The sequence below is a fragment of the Portunus trituberculatus genome, chromosome 3 (assembly GCF_017591435.1).
Source record: "Portunus trituberculatus isolate SZX2019 chromosome 3, ASM1759143v1, whole genome shotgun sequence".
Lineage (NCBI taxonomy): Eukaryota > Metazoa > Arthropoda > Malacostraca > Decapoda > Portunidae > Portunus > Portunus trituberculatus.
The window spans coordinates 4,329,370-4,341,869 of NC_059257.1; the positions used below are offsets into that span (position 1 = coordinate 4,329,370).

The 12,500-nt window shown below is 41.8% G+C and overlaps 3 protein-coding genes across 4 annotated transcripts in view; 1 reads left to right on the top strand and 2 right to left on the bottom strand.

The window, feature by feature from the left end:
* The window catches only part of LOC123507476 (solute carrier family 13 member 2-like), a 31,121-nt gene extending 21,107 nt beyond the window's left edge, over positions 1-10,014 (top strand). Inside the window, 3 exon segments of the mRNA XM_045260386.1 lie at positions 867-1,150; positions 4,971-5,108; positions 8,297-10,014. Coding sequence (XP_045116321.1) covers positions 867-1,150; positions 4,971-5,108; positions 8,297-8,425 — 551 coding nt within the window. The 3' untranslated portion in view covers positions 8,426-10,014.
* Positions 1-10,381, bottom strand: part of LOC123507450 (zinc finger protein 423-like) — a 60,228-nt gene extending 49,847 nt beyond the window's left edge. Inside the window, exon 1 of the mRNA XM_045260357.1 lies at positions 10,274-10,381. The gene's annotated coding sequence lies outside the window, so the exon portion shown is untranslated. The remainder of the gene's footprint in view (positions 1-10,273) is intronic.
* A 743-nt stretch (positions 10,382-11,124) lies between these two features.
* Positions 11,125-12,500, bottom strand: part of LOC123509267 (galanin receptor 2a-like) — a 31,458-nt gene continuing 30,082 nt past the window's right edge. For both annotated transcript variants that reach the window (XM_045263477.1, XM_045263469.1), the window contains one exon: positions 11,125-11,614. In XM_045263477.1, the coding sequence (XP_045119412.1) occupies positions 11,360-11,614 (255 nt within the window). In that variant the 3' untranslated portion in view covers positions 11,125-11,359. The remainder of the gene's footprint in view (positions 11,615-12,500) is intronic.

Below are 12,500 nucleotides of genomic sequence, written 5' to 3' on the forward strand. Positions count from 1 at the left end.
TGTATTACACTTTCAAGCCACATATGTAGTAACCGTTAGTCTCCTTTCAACTGATTTCCCTATCATAAAACACCAAGACTCTTTCAACTAAGACTCTATCAACCCTACCTCTATAAATCTTTAAGGGAACTGGCAATCAAGCGGACCTTTTATAATTTTTCTTGCCCTTTTTTTAATTCCATGTGGGCTTTTCATGGGAATTTCTGGGCTAAAGGGGATACTCAAAGCCCACCCGCTAGGAAACCCTTGCCCCGAGTGAGGAAGCCCAACCTACACTCGGACCCCAAAGCACGGCGGCCTTTCCCTCTTGCATAACAATAATAATAATAATAATAATAATAATAATAATAATAATAATAATAATAATAATAATAATAAAAACTAATACTTCCCTCGCCTTACAGATCCCCCACCTTTGATCTACTTCATACTCATTTTCGTACCACACTTCTAAACCACATACATGTCACTTTTTCAGATGCCCTTCACTTATTTCAAACTTCTATTATAAATCTAAACCACACATTTTATATAATTTGTTAGACTCTCTTTCATCTATTTCACACTCATTTCTTCTATCACACTTCTAAACCTTCTCTCATTTTTTTTTTCATACCATGTATAGGTAAATAAAAACACGGGAATTTCTGGGCTAAAGGGAATACTTTTTGGGTACCTCCTATCTCAAAGCCCACCCACTAGGAAACCGTTGCCCCAAGTGAGGAAGCCCAACCTAAACTCGGACCGTGGACAGGATTCGAACCCGTGCGCTTTCAAACCTCTATTACATTTCTAAACCAGACATATATATAAATCGTTGAACTCCCTTTTACCTATTTCATACTAACACTTCCCTCGCCTTCCAGACCCACCAAGGGCTAAGGACGACAAGAATGAAGTTTTGACATGGAAGGCAGTGCAAGAAAAGATCCCCTGGGGCATTGTGCTGCTTCTGGGAGGTGGCTTTGCTATGGCTGAAGGTTCCAAGGTGTCCGGGCTGTCTGTCTGGCTCGGGGATCAGCTCTATATCTTCAACGGGGTCAATAAAGGAGTGATTGTGCTAACAGTTACTCTTCTCACGGCCATGTTGACTGAAGTGGCGTCAAACTCAGCGACTGCTTCTATTATTCTGCCGGTTCTCAATCAGTTGGTGAGTTTCAGGGTGTGTGTGTGTGTGTGTGTGTGTGTGTGTGTGTGTGTGTGTGTGTGTGTGTGTGTGTGTGTGTGTGTGTGTGTGTGTGGTTAAAATAGTGAATATTGTGGCCATTAATCTTCTGATCTCCATAGACCCTTCCTAATGTCAATAAAATGGTCTAATTGTACAGAAATCTCAGAGTAAAAATGTGTCTCAGTATTGAAGGGGTGAAAATAGTGAAGACTGTGGCCATTAACGTTCTGACCTCTATAGACCCTTCCTAATGTCGATAAAATGAACTACTGGTACAGAATAACAGAAATCTCAAGGTAAAAATGTGTCTCAGTATTGAAGAGGTTAATCGCTTTTGTTGCAGTCAGTTTTCCTCTCTTACATAAAACAAATCAATACTACAACAACTACTACTACTACTACTACTACTACTATTGCACGTGGCGCCTCAGATAATGTCTGTAGCTGACTCACAGACTGGTTGGTGGTCGCGTCAGAGCAGTGTGTTTGGCGTCACCCTCACCTCATGCGTGTAAAAACTGGTGTACCGCAAGGATCACTACTTGGACCTGTTCCCTTTGTTTTTCTCTCTCTAAAATTGTGTTCTTGACATCATCGAGGTGAATGGCACAGTGTCAAGGTGTGCTGGTGATGCAGAAAGTGCTTCTATACGGGTTTAACGAGAAATTGACAAGTTTTCTGCTTTATTAAAAGGAGGAACATTCCTGAGAACCAGGCTAGTCATCTCCGTGGCCTTGGAAAATAGTCGTGGTCGTGATAAGAGAGCAGACCGTTTTTAAGGATGGTTTTTATGGTTTTCGTGACAAATTAACAAAATTTCTACATTATTAGAGAGAAAACAGTGTTAAGAACCCGGCTAATCACCTCTGTGGACTTTGGAAAAGTTATGGTGAGAGAGCAGAGCGTTTTAAAAGTTGGGAGACAGATTAACTAGATTTCTACATCATTAACAACAGAAAAGTCTCGAGAACCTTTCTGATCATCTCTTAGGCCTCGGAAAACAGTCTTGGTGAGAGCAGAGCGTTTTAAGAAATTAAGACATAGATTAAAAAGATTTCTACATCATTAACAAGAGAAAAGTAATGAGAGCCTTCCTAATCATCTCTGTGGTCTTGGAAAACAGTCTTGGTGAGAAAACAGAGCGTTTTAAGGAATTAGGAGACAGATTAACAAGATTTCTACATTATTAACAAGAGAAAGTCTTGAGAGCCTTCCTAATCATCTCTGTGGCCTTGGAAAACAGTCGCAGTGAAAGCAAATTCTGAACACTAATCCAAAGCCAAGCCAGCAGTGTTCAGTCCACCCTGCCGGTACAACACGACTGCTGGTGTTTGTTCTTACATAAGAACATAAGAACATAAGAAAAGAGGGAAGCTGCAAGAGGCCGCCAGGCCTATACGAGGCAGTCCCAGTGTGCTTAATCTACCTAATTCCATCTATCTTCCCCATCCATGAATTTATTTAACCTTCTTTTAAAGCTCCTTATTGACTCAGCCCTGACTACATGCCCACTGAGACCGTTCCACTCATCAACCACTCTGTTTGAAAACCAGTTTCTTCCCATTTCTTTCCTAAACCTGAATTTTTCAAGTTTAAACCCATTATTTCTGGTTCTGTCCACGCTACTGATTCTAAGAACTACATTCATGTCCCCTCTGTTAAAACCCTTATACCACTTAAATACTTCTATCAGGTCTCCTCTTAACCTACGTCTCTCTATGGAATGCAGATTAAGTTTTTCAGTCTCTCTTCATAGGAATATCCTCATTCCCTGTATCTTTTTAGTCATCCTCCTTTGCACTGACTCCAACAGAGCTATGTCCTTCCTGTAATGTGGGACCAGAATTGTACCGCATAGTCAAGATGTGGCCTGACCAGCGCCAAGTATAATTTCAGTATTACTTCAGGACTCCTGCTTTTATAATTTACTCTAGTATTTCTGGCCTCAATACTTAACTATGACTCCTAAATCTTTCTCATACTTGGAACTTCTCTACCACGTTACGCTCAGCACCCTGCACTTGTTAATATTGAACTGCATTAGTCATCTATCTGTCCATTCTTTCATCCTATCCAAGTCAGCCTGCAAAGCCTTGCCATCCGAATCGGACCTAATTAATCTACCTGTCTTTGTGTCGTCCGCAAATTTACTGATATAACTATTAATTCCACTATCCAAGTCGTTGATATATATTAGAAATAATAATGGCCCTAAAACTGAGCCCTGTGGCACCCCACTAACTACTTCTCCCCACTCGGAATTCGATCCATTAATTACTACCCTTTGTCGCCTGTCGTCTAACCACGCTTTAATCCAGCCTAATATTCTACCCTCTATACCGTGTGCTTTAACCTTTTTTAAGAGCCTCTGGTGAGGTACCTTGTCAAAGGCTTTACTGAAATCTAAGTATAGAATGTCATAACTATCACCTTTATCTGCCGCCTCATAAACCTTACTATAAAAGCTCAACAAGTTGGTAAGACACGACTTCCCCTTCGTAAATCCATGTTGTGTGTGATTTATCAAGCCGTGTTTGTCTAGGTGTTCCCTAATGTTTTTCGCTATTATTGATTCCATTAATTTACCCACAACTGAAGTTAAGCTGACAGGCCTGTAATTAGACGTTAGGGTTTAATCTCCCTTCTTAAATATGGGAACCACATTAGCTTCTCTCCACATTATCGGTACCTCACCTGACCCCAGTGACATCCTAAAAAGTGCCGCTAGAGGCTCGCTGATGACTTCCTTGCATTCCTTTAGAACCCTTGGATATACTTCATCAGGTCCTGGTGACTTGAATTTCTTTAGTTTATCTATCTCCTGTTCTACCATCGCCTTAGTTATAAGGATATATGTTCTTCATTGCTTCATTGCTTCATCCTTCTAATGTCGCTTGTTCTTTGTGATCCTTCTAAAGTTGCTTGTTCTTTGTGATCCTTCTAAAGTTGCTTGTTCTTTGTGATCCTTCTAATACTGTTTATCCTTATGTCGTGATCCTTCTAATATTCCTTGTTCTTCCTTTGTGATCCTTCTAATGCTGCTTGTCCTTCCTTTGTGATCCTTCTAATGCTGCTTGTTCTTCCTTTGTGATCCTTCTAATATTGCTTATTCTTCCTTTATGATCCTTTACGAGTCTTTGTGATCTTCCTTTACGATTCTACTATTGCTGTTTGATCTTTCTTTGTGATCCTTTATAACTTTTAATACTTCTTGTTCTTCCTTTATGTTCCCTTGTGCTCTTATTGCTTCCTCTTCCTTTATGATCTTTTGTGTTCTTCTTATCGCTTCCTCTTCCTTTATGATCCTTTGTGTTCCTCTTATTGCTTGTTCTTCCTTTTTGATCCCTTGTGGTCACTGTTCCTTGTTCTTCCTTTATGATCTATTGTGATCCTTCAAATCCTTTCTGATCCCTTGTGCTCCTCCTCCTCCTATTACTATTGCTACTACTACTATTACTATTTGTTTTTTCTTTGTGATCTTGTGCTCCTCCACCTCCTCCTCCTCCCCTTACTACTACTACTACTACTACTACTACTACTACTACTGCTGCTTGACACTCCTTTATTCTTGTTCTTCCTTTGTGATCCTTTATCCTTGTCCTTCCTTTGTGATCCTTTACATTTGTTCTTCCTTTAAGATCCTTTATCCTCGTCCTTCCTTTACGATCCTTTACATTTGTTATTCCTTTGTGATCCTTTATCCTCGTCCTTCCTTTATGATCCTTTACATTTGTTATTCCGTTGTGATCCTTTATTCTCGTCCTTCCTTTGTGATCCTTTACACTCCTCTTCCCTCCTGCAGGCTCTGAACATCGATGTGAACCCCTTGTACCTGATGCTGCCCGCCGCTGTATGCTGCTCCTATGCCTTCATGCTGCCCGTCGCCACGCCCCCCAACGCTATCGTCTTCAGCGTGGCCAATATGAAGAGCAGCGAGATGGTAGGTGGTGGTGGTGGTGGTGGTGATGAGGGGGTAATAGAAGTAGTGGTGGTGGTGGTGAGAGGGTGGTGATAGTAGTGGTAGTGGTGGTGGTAGTAGTGCTGGTAGTGGTGGTGGTAGTGGTGGTGGTGGCAGTAGTAGAGGTGGTAGTGTTGGTAGTGGTAGTGGTGATGGTGGTGGTGGTGGTGATGGTGATGGTGGTGGTTTTGTTATCTTATTTTTCATGTTAGGGGGTACTGGCCGGAGAGAGAGAGAGAGAGAGAGAGAGAGAGAGAGAGAGAGAGAGAGAGAGAGAGAGAGAGAGAGAGAGAGACCCAGTAACAATTCTCCTGTTATTTTGTTTTTGTTCCTGCTTGTTCTTCTTATTCTCGCTATTCTACTATGTACTATTGCTATCTTCTTTCATCCCTCTCTCCTATCATTCCTGTCTTTATCTTTCCTTTGCTCCTTCCTTCTCCCTTCATACATGTTTATCATTACCATCACCAGTAGTAGTAGTAGTAGTAGTAGTAGTAGTAGTAGTAGTAGTAGTAGTAGTAGTAGTAGTAGTAGTAGTAGTAGTAGGTTCCTTATTTGATGGACCGGTTTTCCTGCATTTAAGTCTATCAAAAGTCATATCCATCGTTTATTTATTTATTTATTTATTTATTTATTTTTCACGGCAGCTGTCATTGGTCTAAGTTGCCTTTGACGTGTATCATAGGTCTGGCTTCCTCCTCTCCCCCTCCACCACCTCCCTATCTGTCCCTCCTCCTCACCCCTATGCTTCTCTCTCTCTCTCTCTCTCTCTCTCTCTCTTTCTCTCTAGGTTAAACACCAATTATACATACAGCTTTGTGATTGGGCACTGGTTCACACACACACACACACACACACACACACACACATGGTAGTTGACTTTGTCGGTGTGCAGTGTTAACATCACCACATCAGACCAGACGACACCATCACCACCACCACTATCACCACCACCATATCACCACCACACCACAGCAAGACACCACAATCACACACATGACACCACCACCACAATCACACGCACAACACCACCATCATCATCACCAGACACCACCACAATCACACACAAACACCAGACACCACCACCACCACAGTATCACCAAACACCACAATTACACACACAAACACAAACTCCAGACATCACCACCACTATCACCACAACACACACCAAGACACCCTGACGCCCCGACCTGCCCCGTCCCGCCCCGATGAGTACCCGCCAAGCCCCCTCCACCCTCCTAGATCCCCGCTAGCCCCCCACCCCACCATCCCGCCGCAGCCAAGGTAGTAGTTTCCTCTCATGTTTAGGGCATATTCGAGTGTTTTGGAGGTGTTTTAAAGGCTCGTTGTGTTGGAGTAGGTTGAGGAGGTGGAGGTGGAAGGGAGAGGGGGAGTGTGAGAGGGAAGGGAGAGAAGATGGACCAGTTGAGGAAAGGTGCAAAAAAAACTTCTCCCGGTTTATATCACGATTTTTTTTTCTTTTACTAGGGAAGTTTGCATTGTTTTGGTGTCTGGTTTAATGGTGGGAATGCAAATCAAGCTACAATCCGCAATAAGATCGTATCCAGCTGTGTGGTTTGTTTCTCGTTCAAATAACACTTTCGTCATTCTATTATTTTCACCGTTTTCAATTAGCACGCCCAAGATTGTTTTGGTGCTTCATATAACACTTAAAAAATATGAGAAACATGGCTCGAGTAATAATATCCAGTAGAATTTAGTCTAACTATTCGTATTTTCAAATTCAAATTTTTCAACGGTACCAAAATAGAAAACAAAATTCTTTACACGACAAGGAATGTGAGTTTTCTTTATTTGGTTGAAAAGCAAAAATTTTTCGTATTCAGAAAATGTAATATAATGTACTTTGGGTGAGCTTTCCATCTCGACATTATGAAGTGTTTCTGGTGCTGATATTTTAAAACAAAGACCGTTCGTTGGACACCGCTATGTAAACAAACGACTCGGTAACGTTATTATATTTTGGTTATTAGTTAAAATATTTGCTGCGTCTAAAAATGTAGTGCATTCCAGTCTGTGCGCCTTTTGTCTTCTCGCGATTTTTAAAATGAATTACCTACGTAAATATTGGGCCACAGGGACACCTCAGCTGTGCCTTCCCCCCCAGGTCAGTCCACCAATGTTTGCCTACCCTCCCCTGTTTCTAGACCCTGAGAGTGAACCAAAACCAAAATTAATCAACAAAGTAGATAAATAGCTCAGTACTGTGTTAAATAAGGCAATGGTTATATCCTCGTTCAGGGCCCCCACCATAACGGCAGCGGACCCACACCAGCACCCACCCACCCACCCACCCTGGCACCATCCTTCCTCCCGCCTCAACTCGTCAGCATTCCCTTCCGTGTTCAGTGTTTCCCGGGAGTTTTCAGCTGTTTTACACATCAAGTGCTTAAAAATGTAGTACAAGGAGAAAGAAATGTGGAATAGCATTGTGTGAGGGAATGTAGTGGTGGTGGTGGTGGTGGTGGTGGTGGTTTGGTGGTAGTGGTAGTAATAGGAGGAGCAGCAGCAACAGTATCCTATTACTATTAGTGTGTGTGTGTGTGTGTGTGTGTGTGTGTGTTACGTTCTATATAATGTCCTGAACGGATGAGAGAGAGAGAGAGAGAGAGAGAGAGAGAGAGAGAGAGAGAGAGAGAGAGAGAGAGAGAGAGAGAGAGAAAGGTGGGGGGTTAACATTGTACCGGTAAGGAGGGAGTAAGGGAGTGGGAGGGGGTGGGCATGAAGTGAGGTTGAAAAAGGGGAGTTACGAGTTACAAGTTCTTTTCATATCTGGCCAATGACATTTCCCTATTACCTTTGAGAACTGACGTATCTAGGTAACAGAAAGGGTAGGAAGGCAGGCTTATATCATGAAGTAATGAGCTGTATAGTCAAATCACCATATATTCACAAGTCTACCCTTAAAAACACACACTTTCTCTCAATTCAATTCCATTTTCTTTTAACATGACAAAAAAATTTATCTCTCACGCGCTAACACACACACACACACACACACACACACGACACGCACATAGCATTAGGTACACACGTGGTCGCTTACCTTCAGAGAGAGAGAGAGAGAGTATCCATTTTCTTCCATCCAACATTGCCTCGTGAATATAAATAAATAAATACAATCTAAGTAATTTTTTTTCTCTTTCCAGATGAAGGCCGGTGTTGTGATGAACGTGGTGTGTGTGCTGGTGTTGAATGTGATGATCAACACCCTCGGAGTGGTGATTTTCGACCTAAATAACATGCCAGCGTGGACTAATTCAAGCCTTACTATATAAAATGGTGAACTGGTGGTGAACTGGTGATGATGGTGGTGGTACTGGTTGTGGTGGTGCTTATTGTTTATCATTTATTCATCACTAACTTCTAAGTCATCACCATATTCACCACTATTACTACACCATTCATCACCACAGTCACTTGAAAACTTGAGATGGTGACTAGTGGTGGTGAATTGTGATGAGTAATGGTGGTGGTGATGATAGTGATGGTGGTGATGATAGGTGCGTTAGTGGTGGTGATAATGGTGGTGAATGGTGATGAGTAGTAGTGATAGTGGTGATGGTGGTGATTGGTGGTAGTGGTGATGATTGGTGGTAGTGGTGATGATGGTGGTGATGATAGTAGTGATAGTGGTGATGATAATATTGGTGAGGGTGGTGGTGATGATAGTGGTGGTAGTGTGAGTGGTGAAGACAGTGATGATAGTGGTGGTGATGATAGTACTGGTGATCGGAATGACTAGTGGTGATAATAGGGAGTGGTGATGGTGGTGAATGGTGAAGATAGAGATGATAGTGTTAGGGATAATGAGTGGTGATGGTGATTGGCGGTGGTGAGTACTGAGTGATGACAGTGGTGATGAGCAAGTGGTGTTAGTGGTGATGGTATTCTCAGGTGACCCTTTTGTATATCCTAACCTAGTACTGTCATCACCATTGTTGTGATGATGAAGTAGTAGTGATGAAATGGTGATGTTGCAAGGTATCACCACCACCACCACCGCCACCACCATCACCACCACCATCACCACTCACAACTCATCACAAACGCACACACACACTTACTTACATGGACGTGAGCGGATGTGGTGATGAAATACGTACACGAGATCATTTTACGCACACATATGTATACACACACACACAAACGCACATACGCGCTCCCACGCACCCACACGCACCACTAGGAATAAGATACTGATAGAGAACCTGTAGCGATCCTCTCTCTCTCTCTCTCTCTCTCTCTCTCTCTCGCGTGATCACTACCTGTTTTGCACGTGGCCAGAGAGAGAGAGAGAGAGAGAGAGAGAGAGAGAGAGAGAGAATATGATTGTTGATAATGATAATAGTGTTTGTTATAAAATTCTCTCTCTCTCTCTCTCTCTCCTTATTTCTTTCCTTCTTCATCTAACTCTTCTCTTTATTATTTGGTTTAGAGCTATCTCACTTTCACAAACTCATCACAGCCTCACTCTAACTTTCTTTTCTCTCATTATCTCTCCCTTTGCATGTTTTTTTTTTTTTATCCTTTTTTTCCCTCCCACATTCTTTCCTTACATTCTCCATTTCCTTTTTCCTCTCCTCGTAAATTTAAGAGTATGTTTTTTTTCTCTAAGTTTCCCATAAAAAGACAAAAAATATCCGTTTTCTTTGTTGGATTAATTTTATATGAATGTATGTGTGTGTGTGTGTGTGTGTGTGTGTGTGTGTGTGTGTGTGTGTGTCTGCTATATGTTTGTTTGTTAGTCTGTCTGTCTGTCTGTCTGTCTGCGTGTCTGTGTGTTGGCATGTACTAATTAATATCGGCATAATGAATTAATAAATTATGTATAAACAGAATACGAAATATATTGTTACTTAATTGAGATTTTCTTTCATTAAACAAAATAATTAATTGTACAGGAGGAGGAGGAGGAGGAGGAGGAGGAGGAGGAGGAGGAGGAGGAGGAGGAGGAGAGGGAGGAGGAGGACAGAAGAGAAAGTATATAATAATAATAATAATAATAATAAAATAATAATAATAATAATAAAAACAATAATGATAATAATAATAATAATAATAATAATAATAATAATAATACCAAACTAAAACAAGGACGAAACAAAATAAAAAAAAACACTCACGCTTTCCTCCTCTTCCTCTTCACACTAACTCGTCTTAACTTTATGCACTGAAATAGAAAAAGAAAACAAAGGAAGAGGAAAAAGCAGCACAACCTCACTCTTTCAAGGTCGCCGAAGCACTGAAGTTGAAGGCACCTACCCTTTCAAGATCAAGCAGTGTTCGTTTTCTTTGGTTGGGAGTTAAAAGGGACACGTGCCTAAAATGTTTTATTCTATTTAACACTTATATTATTACGAATACTGCCTGCCCCGTGTCTTCCTGCAGCGAGGCGAGGTCACAAGAGGTCAGGCGAGGTAATACTGGGTCAGGTCAACTCTACTTGGGATCTGTGAGGGGAAAGGCAGGTATTATTATTATTATTATTATTATTATTATTATTTATTATTATTATTATTATTATTATTATTATTATTATTTATTTATTTATTATTATCATTATCGTTGTTATTTCGTGTATTTTAGTGTTTTTTTTTTCTTTATTTAATGAGAAAACTACTCGATTGTAAGAATTTGTGACACTCTCTCTCTCTCTCTCTCTCTCTCTCTCTCTCTCTCTCTCTCTCTCTCTCTCACCTTACACAGAAGACGATGAAGAAGACGAAAACGAAGATTAAGACGCGGAGAGAGAAACACCATCAACACCAACAAAACAACAACAATCACCACCACCACCACACTCAAGATCCTACAACTCTGCGGAACACCACCACCACCACCACCACCAACACACCCAAGACCCTACAACACCACGGGACTATAACCCTGCGGAACACCACCACCACCAACACACCCAAGAGCCTACAACACCACGGGACTATAACCACCACCACCACCACCCAAGACCCTACAACACCACGGGACTATAACCCTGCGGAACACCACCACCACCAACACACCCACCCACAACACCACGGGACTATAACCCTGCGGAACACCACCACCACCAACACACCCAAGAGCCTACAACACCACGGGACTATAACCCTGCGGAACACCACCACCACCACCACCACCAACACACCCAAGAGCCTACAACACCACGGGACTATAACCCTGCGGAACACCACCACCACCACCACCACCACTTAAATACTGGACATCGTTTCAAAGTCCGTGTGTCTCGTGCCTTCAGGAGAGCAGGAGGAATATACACTTTTCGTCACCACTCTATTCAGCAAGTTGGCAGGGGCGGGACGGGGCTCACAGCAGGAACTCCGGCAGGGAACAGCTTTCTTCATTGACCTTCTGAAGTTCTTGGACATAGAGCAGTAGATGATAGGGTTGATGCAGCAGTGAATGAAGGGAAGCAGAACGAAGACGATGTTGAAGTTGTAGAAGACCTGTGTGAGAGAGAGAGAGAGAGAGAGAGGGAAGGAGGGATGTGGTTAATGAGAGAGAGAGAGTGTGTGTGTGTGTGTGTGTGTTTGGGATAGAGTTTGCAATGTTTTTCTCGCTGTTCCTCCTCCTCCTCCTCCTCCTCCTCCTCCTCCTCCTCCTACTACTACTACTACTACTACACTACAACTATCACTACAACTACTACTACTACTACTACTATTCATTTATTGTGTTCATATTCTTAACTTACAATACAATACTTACTCCTCCTCTGCTACTATTACTACTACTACTACTACTACTACTACTACTACTACTACTACTACTACTACTACTACATTAGAGTAACAATCAACCACTTTCACCTCCTGGCCTCCTCTACAACTAATGAGACCACTCACCTCGTTAACTCAGTAATTGAATACCAGACACGTGTTCCCGCCATCTATTGGACACTTCCGCCTCTACAACCACTCCCACGATATCAAGACAACACTTTCATATATTCCACCGCTGTAACTTTTAACTGAACCTAACCTAACTTAACCTCATCTAACTAAAACTACTAGAAATACGAATACGCCATTAATTTTTCCCTTACCATTACTGATACTACTACTATTATTACTACTACTGCTAATACTACTTCTACTACTACTACTATAACCACTGCACTAAAACTATTTGTCCCACTCTAAACCGTGCACAAACTAACGAGATCCAAACACATCTTAATCCCTTCAGTACTATGCCGCGTTTTCATATTCATTGTGGTTACTGTTTGGTGATTTTCCACAGCACCAGAAACTTATGTGGGGATTAAAATAGTGAAGATTCTGGCTATTAATCTCCTGACCTCCATAGACCCTTCCTAGCGCAAATAGAATA